Source organism: Gnatocerus cornutus, unplaced genomic scaffold, assembly GCF_029298725.1.
Source record: "Gnatocerus cornutus isolate USDA-ARS CGAHR unplaced genomic scaffold, icGnaCorn1.1 Chromosome12, whole genome shotgun sequence".
Lineage (NCBI taxonomy): Eukaryota > Metazoa > Arthropoda > Insecta > Coleoptera > Tenebrionidae > Gnatocerus > Gnatocerus cornutus.
In genome coordinates, this window is record NW_028275360.1 from 1,453,749 (window position 1) to 1,479,532 (window position 25,784).

General features: G+C 32.2%; 3 protein-coding genes across 3 annotated transcripts; all 3 read right to left on the reverse strand.

The window, feature by feature from the left end:
• Positions 1-177: 177 nt before the first annotated feature.
• LOC148166854 (brachyurin-like) lies at positions 178-21,213 on the reverse strand (the record flags this gene model as incomplete). The annotated part of the gene is made up of 6 exons (XM_088048392.1): positions 178-373; positions 620-759; positions 2,126-2,215; positions 2,263-2,429; positions 2,553-2,707; positions 21,103-21,213. Coding segments are annotated over 6 exons (828 nt in total), but the record flags the coding sequence as incomplete, so codon positions are not given.
• Positions 14,724-19,189, reverse strand: LOC148166855 (uncharacterized). Its single transcript, XM_088048400.1, has 2 exons — positions 15,009-19,189; positions 14,724-14,954 (listed from the first exon to the last, which is right to left on the reverse strand). The coding sequence occupies exon 1, from the start codon at positions 19,096-19,098 to the stop codon at positions 15,016-15,018; it is 4,083 nt and encodes a 1,360-aa protein (XP_087904526.1). The 5' UTR covers positions 19,099-19,189; the 3' UTR covers positions 14,724-14,954; positions 15,009-15,015.
• A 3,151-nt stretch (positions 21,214-24,364) lies between the features above and the next one.
• LOC148166856 (brachyurin-like) lies at positions 24,365-25,380 on the reverse strand. Its single transcript, XM_088048403.1, has 3 exons — positions 25,299-25,380; positions 25,043-25,254; positions 24,365-24,969 (listed from the first exon to the last, which is right to left on the reverse strand). The coding sequence occupies exons 1-3, from the start codon at positions 25,353-25,355 to the stop codon at positions 24,423-24,425; spliced, it is 816 nt and encodes a 271-aa protein (XP_087904529.1). The 5' UTR covers positions 25,356-25,380; the 3' UTR covers positions 24,365-24,422.
• Positions 25,381-25,784: the final 404 nt, after the last annotated feature.

Sequence of the window (25,784 nt, forward strand, 5' to 3'; positions counted from 1 at the left end):
CATTTCGTACAAATAGAACTGTTGAAGCAGGAGACCAGATTGTATGCATACATCGCCCGAGTATTTGAAATACAGTTTTCGGCCCAACGTTAAGAAAAAAAATAGAAAAAATTGAAGACCTGCAGTCAAGTGGAAATTCAGTTGCGGCTGGTAATTTTAAAAAGAAAGAGAAACAAATAAATCAGTAACATATTATTTTTATGCAATTTCAAGCGCGGGTAACCTTGTATATCCAATTCACATAAGCATACATCCTTGTATATCCAGAAGGATCAGTACTTTCGCATCCGTTTCCGCTCACAAAACTTGCAATTCCAACGTGGATCGCAGAATATTTGCTATAACTGTCGATTAAAGGACTACCGGTATCTCCCTAAAATAACAGTTTGAATTGACACAACATATAAGTGGGCTTTGAAAGTTGAAATGAATTGGTTTTTCTGTTATGACCACAGTGTAAAACAATAGCGACATCTAGCCTACATTTTCGAAATGTCGCTTCACTAAGTTTCCGGTCTTCTGCAAACGTAAAAAACCGGAAGTAACTATAATGCAATCAAGTTTTTCTTCTTGTCACTACTGTATTGTACACTTTGCATCTTAGTTTGACATAACTTACATGACAAGCTCCTTCGTTGTAATTGCCGACAACACAAACCATTTTATCAGTAATTTGGTTTCCGTAATAAATCTTGCACTCTTCGTTTCTAATGGAACTGACAGTTGCCTCTTGAAGGTCATCGGTCAATGATGAGTTGCCTGTTGACAGTTGAAAAATATATATACAGTGAACATTCGATATCGTCACCTTTGATATAAGAAGCTTTTAATACAAGCAACCTTTGATATTGTCAACTAATTTAGTTTCTGTCATTCGATATAATTACATCAACTGTCAGTCGCTAAAATAACCGTTAAAGATGCAAAAACAAAAGAGACAGTTTATCATTCTGAAGGATGTTTCTGTTAATTTTTTTTAAATTTTTTTCATGTTCTTTCCTTTTCTTGTTTTATCTTACTGTTTGTTCTTGCTCTTGACAATTTGGTGTTCTTCGCAGTTTTCTATATTTGTATTTGCAAGGTATTTCTTTTGTGATTCTTTCAGTTTATACCTCTTTCGTTATTGTTTACGCTCTTTACCTTGTCCCACATTTCTTAATTATTTATTATTGATTTTTCGTTCCTGTTGATAAATTCTCTGGTTATTTTATCTATATTCGGTGTATAAAGTGACTATTTTTTATCTTTAGGTCATTGCCTAGGCAAGCTCTTTGTCTTTTCTGTGTCTACATATACATAGAGATACCATAATATTATTCTTAAAATATCGTCTAGCCATTTCGATATAATCATTTTTGATAAAAGCAATTTTTTAAAAAAATTGTTTTCAAAGAGACTATATCGAATGTTTACTGTATTAAAAAATATGTACAAGGTGATCAATGGAATGATTTAGTTGGTTAATAGTCTGCGAACGTATGTCTTGATATCTATCAGTTCCTAACATGTGTATATTATTTGACGTTTTTATGTCAAGTTCGGACACACGTTTGCATGGGGCCTATAGTTTATGCCTGCACGATTTTTTTTATTTTTTAGTTGGCTTACCAGAAATTGAAAACTTATGATTTTAGTAAATACAGCGTGATTTTGAAGCGGAAAAAAAACACGGAAATACGTAGGTGATTTTTATTAATTTTAAGGTAAAGGTAAAAATTCCAAAATCCCGACCTTACTCGGCGCCACTGATATGCACCAAATAATTTTAACAACAACGCATGGCATTTTGTTCGTTATCCATTGTAACCTTAGTAACCTTAGTAATCATTGGCGTAGCATGTACATAATAACAATAAGCTTTAATGGATTTTTTTCCCGCCTCTATTTCAAAATCACCCTGTATACACATCCTAAAAAAAACTTCTAACGGAAACAAAAACAAAAAAAAAGTTTAAAAATTAACTAACAAAGTTGGTGATGTTTCATTGAAAACGTTAGTCTGTGATAAATTCGGAAAATCGAACATCGATTTTTCGTATAAAATAGTGTGAGTTAATAACCAAGATGCATTTTCTACCGTAAAAACATTTTTAATAGACCACCCGATATAAAAAAAGTCACTTACCATCGCTGGTTTGTCCCCATCCAATAATCCTCAGATTCGTTTTGGCAGGTAATTCGTGCGTCGCAAGAGGAATGAGAGGCCTTATATAATCTATAATGTCTTTGAACTCCAGTACTACCAACTTAAATCCCACCTACCTGTATATTCTATTGGAATTCTCAATTTAATCAAACCAATGTCATTTTCCAACGTCAAAGCATTGAAGTCCGGGTGTAAAATATACTCAGAGGTCGCAAGTGTTACTCGATTTGGGTCCTCTTTTTCAAGGTGCACCGAGCCTAGTTTTATGGTAAAAAGAGTAGCCCTGAAAAGTACATACTTTTACTACCAAGTTTCAATAACATTTTGATGACACTGAATGTGAAACGTTTGATTTTGATAATTTTTTCAGTGTCACCAAACTATGAAACCAAAATTTTTAGGATACCCATAAACGCATTGTCCGGCAGTGATTATCCACTGATTTGTGAAGATCGCGCCGCCACAGAAGAACCGACTTGTATTGGTTTGGACTGTAATTGCAGCAGTGAAGAAGTATTTGTTGATGTAAGCTTCTTCTCCTCCAATAATGCGAGTTTCGTACTAAAAAAAAAGTGTAAAAAGAGGTATGGTACATATAATTTAAAGAATCATCAAATTGGCGTTGCTATCCGATGTAAAAAAATCTAATAACAAACATCTTTCTCGAAAGAACAATGCCTGCTTGATGACTTTTTTCAACTCTCAATACTTTGTCGTCACTTATTGTCGGTTTGAACAGAATCAACAACACTAGAAGCTTCTTCATGGTGAAAACAATGTCAGAGATGTGTTTTACTTGAAGGATTTTGAATTGATATGGGGATATAACATAATGTATTAGTGGTGATCAATTTATTATTGCAATAAATAAAATTGGATGAGGAAAACAGACGTTTTTGTGATAAGGAAAAGACTATGTATCTAGATAAAACTAGACATTAGTGGGTCTATAATAGGTTCTAATAATAGTAATAATAATAAACTTCTGAACACATTCCAAGACAATTTTTTTGAATTGATTTAGTATCTTTTCTTTTTGAATTTTGTTATGTAGATTCTTATTGGATTTTTCCCAATAGTTATTTAAGCATCCAGGGCGGTATTGTCGTTTTCCAATAAAGATTGATCATCAAAGGGGTATTTACCTAAATTATTATATTAATTAAGACAATATTTCTATTTTTAAAGTCATATTAAAACATTTTTTAATACAGCACCATCTTGTGTACTTTTTGTGGACCTACTGCAGAATTGACAGAATTGACAGGTGACGAAATTTATAAATGTCATGTGATAGTTCTCATGAATTTTAAAAAACCCAATTACATATTTCAATTAAAAGTTTTTCGGCTAAAAAGCTTAATAGGGGCTATTCTGTATCGAGTCGGTTAAATTTAAAGGGTGGTTAAATTTTAAAGGTCCTTTAAAACGAAATTCCTATTCTGTATCAGCCAAGTCCGTTAAAATTTTAACCTAGGTACGTTAAAAAGCTGCTTATTTTAAGGGCTAGTCGAAGCCATCCCTTAAATTTAACAGGGTTTCTGTTTGACAGTTCGATGCTTGATATTTTTATAAATATTGCAATTATAACATAATTCTTCCACAAATTTGTTGCAACTCAAAAATGGCATTGGATGATTTAATACATTTGATAATTATGCATGATGAAGAAGATCGAATACGAAGGTAAAATTAGAGGTTAGATTATAAATGTTTATCTAAAACTTAAATTATTTGCAGAAATGAAGTCCGTATAAAACACCGACACTTGAGAGATTCAAGCGATCCATTTACATTGCCGGATAAATTATTTATAAAATTGTTTAATTGTTGGACCAACTCTTCCCATTTGTTTTCAAATCTCTCCAATTCAACAGCATTTCTGGCTCTGCCCTCAATTAAGAAAGGATGTTCCTCCAAATATGCAATTAAACCTTCTTTTTGTTTTTTGGTAATTCTTGGAGCTCTCGACATATTTATTTAAACTTTTAAACAAAGTAAGGTAGAGGATCAATTAGACGCACCAAGCACAACCACAATAATGAACACAAATTCTAGATCAAAATAACTTACCTTCATGTAATAAAATAAGATGGAAAGAAAATCAGCACGTTTCGATTATAAATATTTTGCATATTATTATCTTTGACCCAAACTTTGCCTGCTCATGGGTTTTTCGAAGTACATCTTGAAGCCAGATGTTGCATCTAAAGGTGCTATCAAACCAGAAACAAGAAATTTTCATTTTTTGTAGCGTTTATACGTTTGTAACAACGAAACAAATATATTTATTTTTTTATTTGCTTCGTTTGAATTTAAGTCGATGTCACATAAAGCGCACGCGCACGATCACAACAGCCTACTTTCGGGTCAGAAAACCTACCACCATGGCTGGTTCACAATCGAATTAACAGACGTACGTTAAAATTCTCCATTTTAACGTACTACGTTTATTTCATGATACAGAATAGCTATTTAAACCCCGCACCGTTAAATCGGACTATTTTAACCTACCCTTTAAATTTAACAGACCCGATACAGAATAGCCCCTAATAGGGGCTGTTAAATTTAAAGGGTAGGTTAAAATAGTCCGATTTAACGGTGCGGGGTTTAAATAGCTATTCTGTATCATGAAATAAACGTAGTACGTTAAAATGGAGAATTTTAACGTACGTCTGTTAATTCGATTGTGAACCAGCCATGGTGGTAGGTTTTCGGACCCGAAAGTAGGCTGTTGTGATCGTGCGCGTGCGCTTTATGTGACATCGACTTAAATTCAAACGAAGCAAATAAAAAAATAAATATATTTGTTTCGTTGTTACAAACGTATAAACGCTACAAAAAATGAAAATTTCTTGTTTCTGGTTTGATAGCACCTTTAGATGCAACATCTGGCTTCAAGATGTACTTCGAAAAACCCATGAGCAGGCAAAGTTTGGGTCAAAGATAATAATATGCAAAATATTTATAATCGAAACGTGCTGATTTTCTTTCCATCTTATTTTATTACAAGAAGGTAAGTTATTTTGATCTAGAATTTGTGTTCATTACTGTGGTTGTGCTTGGTGCGTCTAGTTGATCCTCTACCTTACTTTGTTTAAAAGTTTAAATAAATATGTCGAGAGCTCCAAGAATTACCAAAAAACAAAAAGAAGGTTTAATTGCATATTTGGAGGAACATCCTTTCTTAATTGAGGGCAGAGCCAGAAATGCTGTTGAATTGAAGAGATTTGAAAACAAATGGGAAGAGTTGGTCCAACAATTAAACAATTTTATAAATAATTTATCCGGCAATGTAAATGGATCGCTTGAATCTCTCAAGTGTCAGTGTTTTATACGAACTTCATTTCTGCAAATAATTTAAGCTTTAGGTAAACATTTATAATCTAACCTCTAATTTTACCTTCGTATTCGATCTTCTTCATCATGCATAATTATCAAATGTATTAAACCATCCAATGCCATTTTTGAGTTGCAACAAATTTGTGGAAGAATTATGTTATAATTGCAATATTTATAAAAATATCAAGCATCGAACTGTCAAACAGAAACCCTGTTAAATTTAAGGGATGGCTTCGACTAGCCCTTAAAATAAGCAGTTTTTTAACGTACCTAGGTTAAAATTTTAACGGACTTGGCTGATACAGAATAGGAATTTCATTTTAAAGGACCTTTAAAATTTAACCACCCTTTAAATTTAACCGACTCGATACAGAATAGCCCCTATTACAACTTTCGTGCGTTAACCATTTTACAGCGCTCAATAACTAAAGCACTGATTTTGCGCTGTAAAATGTAAGTTACCACAAGCGACTGTAAATAACTATTTCGTCATAAAAAGGAAGGTGAACAATATCTCAATAAATTTGTTCAAATCTACAATCTAGCTTGAAATGGTAAAAATGAATGTTTTGTTGTTTCACTTCTTTGACAGTTATTGCAAGATTTAACCCATTTTTTATATCGTTCTGCATATTTGACTACAATTCGTCTACAAATTAAAGGTTGAGAAGATTTTATGTCTGGACGAGCCAAACTATGAATTTTTTCAAAAATTAAAAATCTAAACTGTTAAGGAATTTATGGTCTTAACAAATTATTGCTTTTGTCTACCCATAACATTATATCACCTTTAATATTTATTTAGGCAAAATCAAAATTTGGGTATTCTAACAAAGTTTTAAGTTCATCATTTATTTGTCATTTTGAGCACATTCTATTGCTTTGAAATCAATTTTTATTGAATCATTAAAGAGGCAAGTTTTTGTTAATTCATCTGTGGGAATATTAGTTTCTCCTTTAATATGTTGAATATCTGTTGTAATTGTAAAAAGAGAAATAAATTCTAAATGTCTGAAATCACGAAGTAAATAATTTTCAGATGATTTTTAATGGCATTACATAAAGGTTTATGATCTGTAAAAATAGTAAACTTTTGACCTTCGATCCAATATCTAAAATTTTAATTTTTTAAATACTAAAGTAAATTGTTAATAATTAAAAAACACTATTTTTGTTCCGTACTAGAAAGAAATTTTATAAAATTGTTGTAAAGCACCTGCAATGCAAGTTGAAGAGGAATCACATGCAATTGAAATTTTCGAATTATTTCTTAGGTGAGTTACTTTTGCAAGTGCATTTTTAGCTTCATTAAATACTTGAACTTCACTAGCATTTAAATGAACACAAGTTTTGATGTGGATTTACCAGGAAGAACTAAATTGTTAAGTGGTTTTAACCTTCCAGTAGTCTGCTAGCTCAGCCGGACGATATTAGTCTGGTGGGGTCTGCCAGACCCCAGTCAATTTTTAGGCCTAAATTAAAATTCAATAATGCAATTTGCTTGAAAATGATGTAAAACTTTGTAAATTGGAAGATTGAATTCAGTAGATTTAAAAACATTTAATTACAAAGTGAAAATATGATAAACTTGCAAATCAATAAATATCATTTTAAAAGTGAACAAACACACAAAATGATGGATTCTATGGAATCTATGCAAATATATATTCACTGTATAAGTCAATAATAAGGGCTATTCTGTATCGAGTCTGTTAATTTTAAAGGTATGTTAAAATTATAAAGGTCCCTTAAAGTGAAATTCCTATTCTGTATCACCGAAGTCCGTTAAAATTTTAACCGAAGTACGTTAAAAAGCTGCTTATTTTAAAGGCAAGCCGAGGCCAACCTTTAAATTTAACAGGGTGCTTTTAGATTCACTTTGACAGTTGGTTTCGAGGTTATTTAATAAATGTTACGAAATAAGATGAATTTTGTTGAATTCTTCAAATGCAATTACATCAAATTTGATGCATTTGATAAATTTTTGATAACAAAGAAATCACATGTATGAGGTGAAATTTGAAGTTACTTTAATTATTATTGAATGAATTTTTATATTCAGATAAAACATGAAATTTAATTTGAATTAGCAATTAAAGCGAGCCATTTTCTTCGTCGAATAAATAATTTATGATTCAAATTGTTCCGATTATTTAAATAAATTTAAATAAAACCCTTTGATTCTAATAAACAATTTAAAATAGTAATATTATGTTGTATTAGTATTGTAAAATGCATTTTCACATTAGATTTTTATTTAAGAGCTCTATACGATGGATAGCGACTTGGTCATGTTCTAAAAATTACAGAAATGCATTCTAGACACTCATTAAAATAGTTTCAAAAAGATATCGACAAAGTAATGTTCGCAAATAATTTACCTATTTGTAATAAATAAAACTAAGTAAAAAACTGCACGTTTTGGTAATAAATAAATTTGCATTTTATTATCTTTGACCTAAACTTTTAATATGCAAGGATTTTCTACATTCCTAAATATTGATGTTGGACCAAAATGACCAAAAAATGTGTTTCAAGTTTCCAGTTACGTTTATACATTGTTCAAATATTTTTTTTAATATTATTTACGATTTGTCATTCTCATTAGTTTCATTTCTCTCGATGATAGTAGTGAAAATCACAAAATGCGCACGCGCAAACATACCACTAGGGCTCGTTCACAATCGAATTAACAGACGTACGTTAAAATTCTCCATTTTAACGAACTACGTTTATTTCATGATACAGAATAGCTATTTAAACCCCGCACCGTTAAATCTGACTATTTTAACGTACCCTTTAAATTTAACAGACTCGATACAGAATAGCCCCTATTATCACTTAGATAATCAATTTTCCTATTATCTTTCAAAAAAAAATTGTTTTTTTGAAACGGTACATTTTTCCAAAAACGAAAAAGTACATTTTTCATGTCCAAAGTCATTTTTTTTATGGTTAAAATTTATAAAACATCCACAAGTTAAAAATACGCATGTGACCCAAAAAAATAATACATTTAAAATTAAAAAGTTTAAAATTAGACCTAAAAAATGTCTTAATTGTTTTTGGGTTTGTGGAACTGGATAAATTATAATAGCTTTAATTTTTAAAGATTGAGATAAAAATCCATTTTTTGAAACATGGTGACCAAGAAAATCAATTTCTGTTTTCCCAAAAATACACTTATCTAAATTTAAGTCTCTTTAATGTGTTGTTCTAGAAAAGAAAGCTGTTTAGGATTCATTTTTCTACATTTGGCAGAAATTGGCATTTGGCAGGATCTGCAGTTTGAATTTTGTAAAATGTGATATGTTTTGTGGGTCTGTTAATGTCAAATTTAATTAAATTAGAAAATTTGAATAATAATTGTTTAAATGGGTTATCAATTTCTTTCAATTGGAAAATTTGGTTCTGTGAGATTGTTGTAGGATTTTGATTAGTAAAATGTTTAAGAAAGTTAAGAGTTTTGATTTTACCATTAATTGTTATACTGAAATGGGAGAGAAAATTATATACCAGAATTGGTACATGAATATTTGCTGCTTTAAAATCCCAGAAAGGAGTTGAAAAACAAAAACTTAATTTCATTTTTAATTGAATCTAGATCAGTTCAAACAGTTTGAACCAAGGCATGGCACAAATAAGCACTTCAAACCGTGAAGCTTGATGTTGTTCTTCTGAAAAAAAAAAACATTTATAGTTTGTAAATGTTCATAATGAAAACTTACCATCGTAAAAATCCATGTTATTAAAAGAGTTGGTTCAAAGTAAATCTTATAATATTTTTGGACTGATTCTATTAACATCGACTATGTCAACATCCGCTCCTTTTGCCTTTAGTCTTTCAGCGACCTCACCGTTTTTAAAATACGTTGTAAAGTCTTCAAAGTTAGTTACTTCTTTGAAGTTCTTAGAAAACCAAGATGCAACAAAGTACTCCCCGCAACTATTTGTTATAATTTTGCCTTTGTCGATTTTTGGTTTTCTGGCCTTGTTCAGGATGATGTTTGTATATTTTTTAGATCTTCTTCAAACAGATACGTTTTAGAGCAAGAATTTCGTATTGCTGAGCTTTTATATCTTCTGCTTTGTTGTAACGTTTCATTAAAAAAGTCACTTTGTTCCCCTGACACTATCTTAAAATGTCCAAACTTGATTTTTTCTTTAATGCAATATCTCATCATGTCAGTCAAAGTGAAGTTCTCATCAACCAAGTTCCTCCACGTTCTTCTGGTTGGGAAGAAACAGAAAATGCTCGAAAAATTTCTGTAGCTTCTTATCTTATCCCGAGAAATCAACCAACCAAGCTTTGATCAGAAGTGTCAAGAAGATGCTTAATGTGGTTTACTTTTGCTTCCATTTTAAGATCTTTGTGATCAGACAAATAGAAATTTGGGACTTTTCAAAGACACCGCAAGTATATAAACTCAGTACGAGTCAGCGTTTCCAAACTCGCTTTGAATTTTTTCGTACGATTGCTAGTATTTCTGTAGACTAAAATCGTTTGTCGTTGCTGCCAAATGGTTTTTAGTTATTATTTTTGTAGACAATTCTGACAACAACGTCATCGAAATTTCCAAACTTTTTATCGTTTGATGATAAGAAAAAATTTGTGACGTCGTCAATTAGAGTCAAGTCTAGTGCCAAAAAAGCGATCAACAAGTCTTCATAGTTTTTACCTTTGTCGGTTGTGCCGGGTCGTTTAAAAAACTAAAAGAAAATAATTATAAGGTTTTTGATAAATTGATCAATGTTATCAATTTTAGTCGTGAAATGATGGGTAATATTCAACTCACCCCAGAATTTCGGTTGTAAATACATGATTCTTGTTCGTTTTTTTTCACTTTGAATAGAATTTATGCTGGCCTGTGCGTACCAACCAATTACTAACGTTTTATCGTCTCTTTGTTTAGGCAACGATATCGAATTTAACTCGATTATTGTTATCTGAGATAAAATCTTAATCTTTTGGATTAGTCGAGTTTAAAACTGAACGTGTTTATTTGAAAACATTAAATTTTTTGCTTTAACTGAATCGTATTTTCCCGTTTTTTTTGCAATTTTTTCTTGCTATTTCTTTGTACTACTTTCCTTATTATTTGGGTTTGCTAAATTCGAAGATTTTATCAATTAAATCGATAAACGTCAGATGCGACAATCTCATTTATTTTGAATCCCCCATTCCAAGGTCAGAAGTTGTGAAAACTGTGGAGCTCAACACGAAAATTTAGGGACTAGACTATTTTTAAGAAAAATTTAATATCTCGATACCACATATTTTAATTCACATTTCAATATCATCTTCATCCTTTTGGTGAAAAATGGAACAAGACAAGTTGAGTTTTCCACCATTTTCTTCATTTGCTGAAAATTCAGAGTTACTTTATAGCATTAATTATGTTTTTGAAAAAGTGACGCTTTTTTGGATTAATTTCTGGCGAACTAATATCGCAATAAGCGAGCAGCTGAATTACAATTACAAAAATAACCTAAAACAAAAATTTTTAGAATACGTTCAATTCAATAATTATAATGAAATAAAAAAAGAATAAAAAGTACTTGCCAATAACTTGCTTTATGCCCTTGTTTACTTGAATCAAAACCCAAAAAGCATTGATGTTTTTTAGATTTAACGTATTTCGATTGAATGCAAGTTTGAATAATTCGTCTGGTTTTGTGAATTTTAACACAAAATAAGGGATCCACGTATATTTTGCCTTGAAACTTTGCCAAAGTCAAAATTTTGAAGTCCGAATTTCTTAAGGGGTTGATCTGGTGTCTAAACATTCTGGCTCAACCATTTGTTGCAAATTGTTGGGACACATTAATCTGTGTACTGGTGAAGGTTGTTTTCATTTCATATCTATAGTGTTTAACTACCTGTGCACGGCTCGATTAATTTTATCTTTGAGTTGCTCAGATTCATTAATTAGCGCACATCACATTTTGAAAAATCCATTAAATTGGGCAAATGATTATTAGATATAACGTTTCGAAAAAAAAAATTTTTTTTGACACACCCGTTTGCTGACTTCAACAAATATCTTATAAAAGTCACCATTCTAAAAGCATTAGCCTCGTTCGTGGTGAATTGTTTTTGCCTCTTTGCCAATAAATTGGGCATAAATATTAGATTTTTTTGTTATTTTAAATATGGGCTACGAAGTCCCGAAATCCCCGATCGACTATAAATATCCCTTCATCGGCCATTAATGTCAATGCATCAATTGAGAATATACTTTTAAGTTACCTGATTTCATATACATACAGGGTGATTTCGAAATAGAAGCGGAAAAAAATCACTGCTTTACAAAAATACGTAGACGTTTTCGGTGATTTTCATTAATTTTAAGGTAAAGGTAAAAATTCCAAAACCTGGACCTTTCTCGGCGCCACTGATATGCACAAAATAACCTTAACAACGCAAAGCATTTTGTTCGTTAACACGTTCGCTACCAGCAGTGCCACGTTGAAATAGTTAGTGGTTGCCAGAAGCCAACTAATTTTTTTTTCGTTTTAGTTCTAAATGGTATTAATAAGACAGTAATTAACATTGTTTCATGTAAAAAAAAGAATAAAAAACAAGAAATAACATAAAGTGTTTTTTTCGAAAAATTAAAACCATAAGCAACAACTGCCAATTTTATTAGCACGTATAAAAAAGTTTATTAAAATGAAAACACTACAATAATCTATGATATTTGTCAATACATTGCTCACATATCCCTGGCTTATCTTTACAATTATTGCAGTGATAAATGGTCAGTTTTCTTCCTTTTCCTTCTTTGATGCATAAGCGACAGCGTTTTCGTTTTGTCCTTTGAAAATTTTCTTTGTTTTGACATTTTTTGCTTATTACAGAAAGTACATGTTTTTCTGTCGAAACCATTTGACTTGGCAGTTTTACTGGTAAAAGTCCCTTTACAATACAGAGTCTAAAGTCATACAAATTCAACATTCTGTCTCCAGAATGGGATTGTATAATTTATATGCATTCACCATCAGAAGCTGTGCCGTATGAATAAAAACCTTTTTTTTATTTGACTATATGATTGTCATAGAATTCTACCATTGTGTAAAAGCTAACCACTTCACAAAAGACGAAGATTTCGAGTTGTAAATAACGGTTCAGCTACCTGATTATTTTTTCTTCAAGATCGAATCGAACAAACATGATTTATTAGGGATTCGTTGTCGCCTAAAAACCCTAAACTAATCTCAAGAATGCAGATAATTATTTGCGGTTACCAAGTTTTATAGGTGCAATATAGCTTTAGCTGAGTTGCAAAAGTATATCAGTTTGATAATAATTTTGTGAATCTGCAAGTTTTTTCCTAAGTAACTTGGAAGAGTAAATTTAGATTTTTTACGAGGTTTTATAATAATAAAACTGCAATACTTTAAAGTGATCTTGAATGCATGCAATATCTAGGTACTATCCGGCGATTTTTTGATGAGCTAGGAAAAACTACTGAACAGAGGTCATCGCATTTCACAGTTTTTAACTTATTTTTTTCCTTGGTTATCGCTTTATTAACTTCCATATAGCACCACAGTGGAATGAGCTTACTTTTGCACTCTTCCTGCGATCGGTTTTCCAATAATCTTGTATTCTAGATAACTGAATGGTAACCCATGTGGAACAGTAGACCGAAAAATACTCTTAGTTCATCCACACTAAGGTTTTTCCATCCGCTAATTCTTGAATTTGCTGACAAACTGGTCGATAAAACAGTCACAGCATATGTGTTTGTTTCTTCCATTATAAACTCCATAAAGTCGTTGTCGAATAGTATGGCAAAAAAGTCCTGGACGTGGTTTTAACATTTGCCGTTTTCCGGTAAAATTCAACACTTCTAGTTCATTTGATGTTTCTTCTGTGTGAGCTATCCAATTAGCAACTATACTCTCTTGTTTATTATTCGCGTCTTCTGAACTTCCATGAGGTGGTCGACGTAAACATCTTTCCAAGTTCTGATCGCATTTTCGTTTGGACTTAAATGGCCCTGGATCTCCTTCTGAACTCATTTAAAATACAAATATGTAAAATTATAAACGATTAGTATAATCAATTAATTAAACAGAATCACATAGAATGTCATAATACCTATATTAAAATCTCCGTAGATCAGGTTTGAGGTTATGGCGAGTTAGACATTTTGGTCGGAAATTTTCGAAGGTCAGAAAAGCTGCAGTTGAAAGCAAATTTTATAAAAAACGACAAGAAATTCAATTGTCCGATCACAGACGCAATCTCACGTCTCATGGACAATACTTCAGTGTTGTGATCAAACAGGAGTGAGTAAAGAACTCGGGGTTAAGTTCAATAGTAAATTTATTACCAAAACTATTCACAATATATACGCAATTAATAATTTATTCGACAACAGAGATTCTAAATCATTTGTTCACATTATGCTAATTTCCCTACTAAACTAATTATGTGTTACAACAGTATGTTTAGTTACCGCTGACCAAGTGACCCGGTTATGTCATGCTTGCTGACTCTGCTCCTTATGCAAAAATCTTAAGCACCTGCTGTGACATTTTCCGAGTTACTTGGTTAAACGTCTTGGTTTTATCAAGGCTGGAAGTAACTGTTGTTCTATCCATTGTGTAAATATTTTGGCATTCATGTTCTTGTGATAATCTCTATGTTCCATACCAGAACCTAGCATGAGATCGCAATTTTCTAAAAAGCCACTTGCAGTACCTGCGTGAAGAATCGTAAACCTTTTGTGCTCAGATTTTATCCTTTTTGGAACTCCTAAAGAGTCAAATTATTGAAGTTTCTTGATTGTCACAACTCATCTGTTAAGAAATTTTATTATTTATGATTGTGAATAAAATCGTATACAACCCTCGGTGGAAGTTCCGTTCTTGTCTCTCGAGAAATAGTTCACCTCGGCTGTCGCCTCGGTAAACTATCTTTCTCTCGAGAAGAATGAAGGACTTCCCACCTCGGATTGTAATCTACTTTTTCGACGACCTTTCGTTACAGGAGTTTTCACGCAACCAGACTTGTCGAATTCAAGTAGAATTCTGAAAACAAGTATGGCGTGAACCTAAAAATGATATTTTTAGAGGAATATTTGAGGTTTGTAAGGGACAAAATACATCGAAAATATGTGCAGCATTACTGCAAATTTTCTTTATGAGCAGCATTTCTTCAGAAAATCTAACCATTGATATTTTTTTTTTGACGTTTCCTGTTTTTTTTTATGCAAAGGAAATATAGGGTATTATTTTTATTATTATCTTATCATCCTAAAAATACCCATTACAATGTAATATCTAACATCGACAATAACTAAAATTATTACAACTTTTAACTTTTCTTTCTCTGTATATTAATATGTTGTTAAGTTTTATTTGGATCATCAGCTGAAGTCCCAAATCTTCAGTTTCAGATCATTAATAAAGAAGTGTGTTTTCCACACCACCATTTTTCGTTATAATGCAGAACCTAAAACAAAGAAGAATTTAGAGGTATTTTTCATTACTTAACATACACACTCACTCATAGTTCAAGAAGCTATCTTTTCTTGCAGTATATAAACGTTTTTGTTCTTCAGCTTAAGTGCCAACTCTAGAGCTGTATCTCCATTTGCATTTCTAGCATTGAAATCAATACCCTTGTCAAACAAAAAATTGATTACTTTTGTATTTTTGTACAATGATTTTGCAGCAAAATGCAAAGGGGTTTGACTGTATTTATCCAAGCAGTTAATATTCGCTCCCTTTTGAACTAAAGTTTGAACCGTCCAAATTTTTCCATTAAAACATGCAAGATGTACCGGAGTCACCCCATCGTAATCTTTAACATTTGGATCAAAACCTTTTTTTAATAACAATTCTACTATTGTTTTGTGTCCGCTTAAAGAAGCCAAATGTAATGCAGTTTCACCTAGATTATTCCGAATGTTTCCATCAGCACCTTTTTCAAGTAAATACTTGCAAATTTTCGGGTTGTTATTGACGCATGCATGATGTAAAGGCGTTGAATTGCTATGATCGCACCAATCGATGTCTAGTTTTTCTAGTAACAGGTCAATTAGGTCTGTACTTGAATTGTGTTCGAAAGTTGCGTAATGTAATGCTGTTTGATTCTTGTCATTTGTACCAGTTATTTGAGCACCATTTGTTATTAGCAGCCTTACCACTTGAAGGTCGCCACATTTACAAGCCAAGTGAAGAGCCGTTTCACCTTCATTGTTTGGGACATTAATATCGATATGTCCATCCACCAGAAACTTTACTAGTTCTAAATTCTCATTTGCGCTTGCGTAATGCAAAGCAGTGAACCCACTTTTACTTTTAAAAGTTACATCACTGCCTCGTTCCAGCAAAAGTTGGGTTAATTTTGTACCCTCATCTAGGCCCCATGAAACATAATGTAACGAATTACAACCGTCTCCATCCAAAGCATTTATATCAGCTCCTCTGTTAAGCAACTCTTGAACAAGTTCGATGACCCCTTCTTCACAAGCAAAATGTAAAGGAGTGTTTTTATCTTTATTTGGAAGATTAACAACTGCGCCATTGCGTAATAACAAATTGACGAATTTTGGATTTGAGTTCTCCTCAGACAATGCTGTAAGCAAAGGAGTGTTGTCAAAATCGTCCAAAGCATTTACTTTTGCTCCATTACAAATCAAAACTTCCACATTTGCATCATTCCCAACTTCGCATGCACGATGTAACGCAGTTTCTCCACTGCGATTTCTTACATTTACGTCAAAGCCTTTGTTTATCAACAATCTGATGATTTTCTCATTGTCTTGCTCCGACAACGAAGCGTAATGTAAACCATTGTCTTCGTCTTTATCAACGATGTTAAAACAATCACGAGTTTCAAGAAAGTTCTTAACTTTCTCGAACTCTCCCGTATTGCAGTCTTGAAGAAATGTCGACGTCTCTTCTGAGTTTTTAGCTCCATATTTTAACAAAAGTTGTTCAAGTTCTTCGTGGTTATTAGCAATTGCTTCAGCTAGCGGTGTTACATCAAATATATTCCTGTGGTTAATATCAACTTTATGCTCTATTAACAATCTGATTATATTTTCGTCCACTTCTTCGTTATCCACAAGATAAAAATACGCATTTTGCGAATCTTTATCTAACGCAAAGAGATCAGCGCCATTATCAACTAGGATCTCTAGTAGTTCGTAGTCACAATTTGCACACGTCAAGTGTAAAACTGTCGCACCTGAAGAATTTTTCGCATTGATGTTGGCATCGTTGGAGAGCAACAACCTAATTAAATCCGTATTTGGGTCTTCCTCATCCACGGCGTGGTGTAACACCGTTTTACCCATTTTGTCTGGAATATTCACGTCCGCACCATTGTCAAGTAACAATTTTATGCCTTCCAAGTTATTTTCTCTACACGCTATAAGTAAAGCTGTCCTTCCGTTTTTATCTTGCGCGTTAATATCAATACGACACAACAAACGTTGAATTAAGTAATTGTCAAATTCATTAATAAACTTTACCACATAATGTAACAGAGTTTGATAATCCGGATCAACGATTGTTAAATCAATATCGTAATTTAAAACAATTTGGAGGTTATATAGAGATTTTGATTGGCACGCCAAATGAAAAACTGTTAATTCATCGGAATTTTTGTCATTCACATCTAGGTGGTGTTCTTCTATTAACCATAGTATTAGGGAAGAATTGGGATGCCTTGCTGCAGAATGCAACGCAGTTTCGCTCTTGCGGTTTCGAATTTTTGGATTAGCTCCTCTTTGAAGTAATAAAATCGAATTTGGCAATGAGCCATGTAGACACGCCAAGTGTAATGCTGTATGTCCATTGTTATCTTGAGCGTCAATATTGAGTTTTTTGTCTAAAAGTAAGTTTATTACTTGTCGATTCAATCCGACATTCCTCGCAGAATAGTGTAGAGCACTTTGGCTAGTATTGTCCAAATGCTGATGGTCTGCTCCATTTTCAAGCAGTGTCTCTACCGCCTCGAAATTACCATTTTTGCAAGCGAGTTGAAAAGCACTTGTTCCTTTTTTATTTGTTAAATTTATGTCTAAAGTGGACGTACTAATTACGGATTTTAGTTGCTCGATATCCATCGGTGCTACCAAGCGGTGTAACACTGTGTCTCCATTAGAACATCTAGCTCCATTATCTGATAAAATCATTAGCATGTCTTGTATTCCAAGGCGACAAGAGTGATCTAAAAGTGATAAAGAGTTCCAGAGTTCTTGGTTAGCATTAGCTCCTTTTTCAAGAAGTAATTTTGCAACAGCGACGTTTCCTTTTCTAGGAGTTGTATAGTCATCACCTTGACAGCCAAACACTGCTAGTGTAAGCAAAAATTGTCTATCAACCAATTGTTGGTTTATAAGTGTGGGATTTTGTTGAACCAAATGAGTTAATAGGTTTACGTATCCAAATTTGGCAGCGTAGTATGCTATTGTGTCCACATGGTAGACAGTATAGAGAGCATTTTTTATTTCTTCAAACTTATGTTTTTTTTCCAAAAATTTTTCGAAAGAATACAAGCAGTTGGATTTGAGAGCATAAGTTATCACATCAAACTCGAATAAACCATCGTTAGTCTCAGTTAAAGTGGTGTCTTCCTGTGCAACAATGTCCATGATTTCCAACCATTGTGCATTTTCTCTTCTTTCAAAGGTTTGCTCCATCACGTTCTCAGGATACTTCATTCCGTAGGAAGATGCCAAGTGTAAAGCTGTCCGACCACATTTGTCTTTAATGTGAAGCTCGTCTTTGTGCCGTCTGACATGTTCAACACTTTTGTAAATCACAGCCAAATGTAAAGGATTATCTTCAGCCATCATCAAATCAAACATGAGTCGTATATTTTCATATCGAGTAGAAAATATCTTCTCCTTCAGCAATGTAATTCTCTTTGTATTTCTTTTAAACCACACACAGACAAAAAATTCGGCATACGTTTGATGGTTAAAAGTAACTTCGTCATGTTCACTAACCGTGACAATTCCATACCTGTCTCCATTTCTTTTTAAATCGTCCAAAAATTCCCCGGTTTCGTCGTCTACGTAAAGCTTTTCGAGGTCTGATCTGTCTAAGCAACTATCCAAAGCAACTCTCTCATACTCCTTCAAGATCCTGGTTCTGCTTGATCGAAGATGATATAGTAGATCCTCAGAGACGACTTTTTTAAAGTAATTTTCAAGTTGGCCTTGAAAATAATGTTCGTACATCCGAGTTAACACGAACATGTTTTTCTGGTGGAGACTTTTATAAATTTCTGGTTTAGATAAGAACATTTCGGTTATAATATGCAGCTGTAGCGGAACTCCTAGTAAATCTTGACTGTTGTTAAGATCGGTGCTACTAAAAATCGCAGCGATAATGTTTTCTATCTGTTCAGCATTGAAAGTCGTGAGTTTCTCGGTAATAAATCTTGTTTGTTGTTCTTGATCCAAAGGTTTTATTTTGGCTGGAATCACGTGCAGTGTGTCAGTTATTTGTTGTCGCAAATTTTCTCTTGACGAAACCCAAACGTACACTCCGTCATCCAAAATGTTTTTGACAAATTTCAAAACAAGTGGTACAAAGCTGCTGTCCATTTCATCTAAACCATCAAGAAACAAGTGCATTTTCTTGGTTTTCCAAAGGATGGTTTTTATTTTTGCAGTTAGAGCATCTTCGGATTTATCTAACGAAATGAAATACTTCCAAGTTGCTGCAAAATTTGGATTAGTTGCAAAAAAAACATTGCAATTTATCAGATTGACGTGGATGATCCAATTTTCTTTTGGTGTGTAGTTGTGGCTGAAAAGTTTCATGATTCTTGATTTTCCCATTGAACTAAGTTAGTGCTTTATTGCACTAGACAGCAGTTTGTCGATTTGATTTTATCTAAATTATTATAAAACTGGGGGTAAAGTCGGTGTCATGATCTAAGATAAAAAAAATCATTAATAGATGGCGATAGAAAACGGTCATTTTTTGTCTGTTTTGACAACAAAAACTAAAATGTTTTGTAGGGGTCGCCTAATAACTAATTTTTGTGTCAGCTTTTAGAGCTTTGTTCACGAGCGTACTTTGAAAATTTTATTTCTAAAATTAAAGACGATTTTTGGGGGACCACAAGTCCTACCGGACCCTGTATTTGCGAAAATTGCAAAGGGGCGCCATCTAGTGTTAATCGACTGAAACGCTCATTGTGGGAAAACTTTAATTTATTCGGTCTTGTTAAGTTTGTATGAATCAACAATGTCTTTTTATTTCTATTTTAAAAATGATTCATAAATCAATAGTTTTTTCTGGTATAAGTGGTTTTTTTAAAGACTTATTTTAAAGAGGTATAGTTAACTTACAAGACTTGATTGTATTAATATGACACATTGGATAAAATGTGTTAAAAAATATCCAAAGCAATATACAATTCTGTAACATTATTGATAGAACAAAAATATTAAATATAATTTTGCAATTTTGCAGACAAAAGAGTTTCATCTATTTCCATTTCTTTTGACCGATTTTGAAAGTAACTTAATTTTGTATACGAATAGGAGGTTTAATTTTTATTAAAGATTTATTTCTATGATGTAATCCATTAGTCAAGTATGAAAGTGTAGTTTAAAAAAGCGTTTATTAAATCATGTAAAGGTCAATTTTGATCATTTCGGACGTGTGCAAATGAGAAATGAGATATTTTAACAAGTATTTGTTTAAAAAAATAAATTATACACTGCGCGACAAATTCAAAATAATTTTGAACTTTGAAAAATAGGTAAAAAAACATACCAAAGAGTTTGTTTTTTCAGGTTTATTTAAAATATTAAAGTCGTTATGGTTATAAAGATTCAAAATATATCAGAAAAACTAAAAGTTCTAAAAAAAATGAAAATCTATGCAAATCATAATTATTGTTGACTGCCTTCTTTGATACGAATATAGTTTTCGAGAAAGGATAAACAATTACCAACCAATCCTGAAAGCTTATTCTAGAGGGGGAGTAAAAGGCCATCCCAATTTCCTAGGCAACGAGAGTCTGACCAATGAACGATAGTATGGTCCATCGTTACCGATTTTCAAATTCTGTTCAGCTTCCGGATTGGCTACCGTTTTTTTGTCTTAACTCGATTATTTTTTGAGCTTGAAAATTTTTGTTTCGAGAGTTTGGTTCAGAATTGTTGCGTTTTTTCTTTGGATTACGAATTCTGTATACAAGGTGTTCCAGAACTCGCGCCCCTGAAAGCAAGGGAGGGTACCGACAGCAATACAGATGGCAAATGTGAACCTGAACTGGCACCTCCTTCGACCACGTGTCTTGAAGTTGTTCAAATAAATTTAATGTCTAGTGATCCATGAAAAACTAACGTATGTGGGTGCATCGAATTTATTTTCTACTAACTACACAAAAAATAAAATAAGTAAAATAGATATTCAAATGGAAACAGTACACGAATAAACCAAGAAAACATCAACAACAGCTAAAATTACGCGCTGATGTCTCCTAATGAAACCAGAATATTTAAAATATCGTGTCCAAGAAGACAATTAAAGGGGAAAATTAAATGAAACATCCAATACAACTATCAATACAATTTGTCTCAGACGTTATGATAATTAAAATAGAATTAAAATTCACTTACCTTGATTTTGTAGGTAAATGTCTTGATATTCCCCTTTTGATTTATAATTACAGCCAAATAAACGGTGATGTAGTAGAAGAAATTATTACGACAGCTGATAGAAGTTAGCGGTTAACTTAACATATCTAATCTCTGTGTGGTGACCATGGAAGCGCATGACGATCTCTCCCAAAATAAATATTGTTTATCTGAGGACTCCTATCTACTGGTTGTGTTAAACGTTATAAGATTGGTTGCATAACCACGATACTGCTTATAAACTTTAATTAAGAATTACATCTATTATTATCTAATCGTTAAAAGGAAAGTTTTCAAGTTGTCAAGTATTTATTTTCACTTTTATTTTAATTATTCGTAAAATTTTGGTTTTGGTACATCCAATGAAAATAACATTAAAATTTGGATGTAATTAATTAATTAATTCTATATTTAACTACATATTTATTTTACTATGTTAACATGAAATAATCGTTGATTATTAATTAATTAATTAATCGTTGATTATTAATTAATTAATTAATCAACGATTATTTCATGTTCAATCGTTGATTATTAATTAATTAATTAATCAACGATTATTTCATGTTAACATAGTAAAATAAATATGTAGTTAAATATAGAATTAAATACAACGATTTCAATGGTAATTTTTTTAACAGAATTTATTACATTTAACATAATAAATAACAAAGAAAATTTATTGGATCAATTCTTGGTGTTGTTGACAAATTATCAAAATTACAATTTATTCCCCAAACACCAAATTTGGCAAAAAATGCATTTTTTGTCAAATTTGGTGTTTGGGGAATAAATTGTAATTTTGATAATAATAAATAACAATTATTAGCAAGCAACGAATAAACTATATATAATATATAACTAATCAAGCACAAATTCAAAGTTTTGTTCAAATTATCCAACGAAATATTTCAACATGTTTCATATTTAATGATTAAATCTTTATATCATACAGTGAACATTCGATATAGTCGCCCTGTCTGGCAACAGTTTTTTTAAAAAGTTGTTTTTATCAAAAATGTTGATTAGATCGAAATGGATTGGGAATATTTTGAAAATAATATTATGGTATCTGTATGTACCTAGGCAATGACCTAAAGACAAAAATTAGCCACACCGAATATACACAAAATTACCAGAGAATTTACCAACCGAAACGAAAAATCAATAATAAATAATTAAGAAATGTGGGACAAGGTAAAGAGCATAAACAATAATGAAAGAGGTGTAAACTGAAAGAATCACAAATTAAAGACAATTTCTGACGGTACCTCAATCAGAATCTTTACAAAGAGAGGAAAAATAGTAAAAAATTATTATTAGTGTTAGTAGACAAACAACGAAAAATTAACAATAAAAGACAAGAAACAAATATTAAAGAAATACCTTGCAAATACAAATATAGAAAACAACGAAGAATACCAATTGTCAAGGGCAAGAACAAACAGTAAGGAAAGAATTTAAGAATAAAATAGCAGAAATATCCTTCAGAACGGATAAACACTGTCTTTTCTGTTTTTGCATCTTTAAAACGGTTATTTTAGCGACTGACAGTTGATGACAGAAACTAAATTAGTTGACAATATCAATGGTTGCTTACATCTTTTTTTTTTTTCGCTTTTTTTGCTACTTTTTTCATATAATATCAAATCAATTTATATCAAACTGTGTATTTTTTTCATTTTGTAGGGAGGATGTCATGTTATAACTTAATTCAGTTTTTTTGTATTGTAGTTAAAGCAAAAAACAGGTTTTTAACATGCTTTTTCATAATTTATACTCTATTCCTCATTTATTTTGAATACCGCATTTCAAGGTCATAATTTGTGAAAATTGTGGAGATCTACGTCAAACTTGATAGGATTTATGTATTAAATTGAATCACAAACGGGTGTTTGGGTGTTCAAGTACTCGTTTATGTTCAATCCAATGCATTAATCTTCTCAAATTTGCCGTAAAAACCCCACAATTTTCACAAATTATGACCTTGAGATGCGGTATTCAAAATAAATGAGAAGCATATTTTCATAGAATGACACAAAATTGGTATGAACATTTGATAAGTCAATATAAAGGACGCTAACTTGGTAAAAAATTCTAATCTTGTACATTTGTTTAAATATTAATTATTTTACAAAATGCATAATATCTTCGAAAGAAATACCTAATAAATCGTGCAATCTTGGGTAAATAAATAGAAAAAAAATATATCTACGTTGAATCCAGCCCAATTTTTTGCTTGTAAACTTGTCCTTTTTTTTATTATAAATTAATGTTTGAAAATTTATTTGAGCAGTTAGTACGCCTGAACTCATAATTTACTGAGACGAATAACACATTTCTTCCCTTGAAAAAGATACTTTTTATTCTTTTTTTCATTTTAAAATTATCAGGAAAATTTACATTTTGCCATGTGTAATTATTTCTATCAAGAATCGAAAAACACAAAATAAGAAGTTATCTTAACATTTCTTTTTCTAAATGTTAAATGACTAAATACTATTAACTAGGTGGTCCTTGGAATTCTGTGGATTTAATAAATAAGCAATCCCAAATTAAAATCCAACACCATGGAAAAACGAGGTTCACGAAAGAAGCGAGATCTACAGAATTCCGAGGGCCACCTTGTCTCGTTATTATATTGTGAAATCCATAATTAGGAATATTAAAAAAAATTAGTCAATGGACAAAACAAAATTCGATTGCAGTGGCATCAAAAATTTCAAAATTAAAGTTTATTAAACATGTTAAGAATGCAACTCCGATAAAACATCTCTTACAACTTGTTTTTATTTCCAACTTTTTAGTGAGCCTGGCATTAAACACAATATACCCCTGCAGTAAAAATTTTAACAAATTTTAAATATTTCTTCTCATAAAAAGCAAAGCTTTAGTACTTAGCCACCACTTTAAAAATGTTGCCTCCTTTCAGGTTTGTAAATTTGGTGGAGTTCGCCCTGTATATTTATGTTTCGCATTCTTCTTTTTCCTTTTACAATTAGAATGAAACATTGGCATGTCCTTTTGAATTTGGCAGTTTATTTTCGTATTTTTTTCACTAGAGTTTACTCAGTAAACTTTTTCCATATGTAAAATTGATGAAAACTAACTATGGATTTCTATGGCTGTGGCTCCATTTGCAGCCCCGGAGGCTCTGAACAGAACTTGTAAACATTCAAAATTTTGCAAAACTGCCAAATGTTGCCTCAATTGATAAAGGTATCGGAAGTAACAACTGCTCAGGTTGCAATGATAAAATATCAAACTTGCGAAATTTATTTATCACGAAACAAACACCATGACTAATCTGGTGAGACGTCAGTATTTGCTTCCAACCACGTAACAAAGCTACTAACTCTGCTGAAACCTATCGGATACCCTGTAGGACAATTTTGCAACCCAAATGACGAAATGCCAATAAGAGTATCACTAAATATTAACGGACCACCTGCATCTCCTCCACAAATGGTACCACCATTTGCATTAGCACACAAAACGGAGTCGTTAAGAGAACCGAAAGTTTCTTCACATTCATTGTTATCAATAATTTTCGCGTCTATGTACATAAGAACTTTAGAAACTCTGTTGTCTTCCGCGTTGGTCAACCCCCAACCACTAGCTCGTCCAAATTCTCCCGTGAAATTATATTCAGTTGATGGTAACTTCACTGGCTTGATAGATGAAGACGTGACCACGTTTTCTGGGAGACTAATAACGCCGATGTCGTTTTCTATTGTAGCCCTATCGTACTTTTCATGGATGATAAACGCTTGACTGACTTTTTCCAATTGGGATGGTTCAGATTCGAGGATTGCATGGGCTCCCAAAGTCACATATGCTTGATGAGCTCTACAAAAACAAAATTTTTAGTGTTCGAACTTCGTAGTAGCGAAATCATCAATAAATACTGTTCTAAACCTACCCATCAATGCAATGTGCAGCCGTTACAACATATTTTTCCGAAATGAGCGAGCCTCCACAGTACCATCCTTCAGTTTTGCTATAAATTTCAAGAAATGTCTGCCACGGAATTGAATGAGGTGCAACCTCTTGTCCTCCGATGATTCTCGGTCCGTGGAAGATGACAAGTTTGATAGGCTCTTTGAACAAATTGCGGTACTTCAAAGGTCGCACCTGTTGGAAATGTGACAATTTGGGGGATTTTTCGTTGATTTTACCTTTGGAGCAGCTGATGTCAGGGAGATAAGTACAAAGATAACCGCGACGAGTTTCATGTTTGAACTGTTGTCAGTTGAGAGTGTGCAGGTACTTCTTATACGAGACTTTGAAATTTTTATCTAATTGAAGTGTTTGGCTAAAAGATGAAAGTATTTTAAAATTACGTGTTCATATTGAAACTAAATAAACAATTTTTGAGAATGTGGAGTTAATGTCCTTTGACGGTATTCACATTTTCGAAAGATTTAATATTCCTTGAAGTGTTCAAAACATGGATAGGTTTTGACTTCTTGACAAATTTACAATATACAAAAAACGTTGAATTTTTTAGTTTAGTGCCTTATAGAATATACAAGTGTCCCAGATGTCGTGACCCAGACAAAAAAGGCTTATGGAGACAACAACTCTGAACCAAAATTTCGAAACAACAATTGTAAACTTTGTGGCAACATTCAGCAATGCCTTCAGAACTAATAGTTTCATTA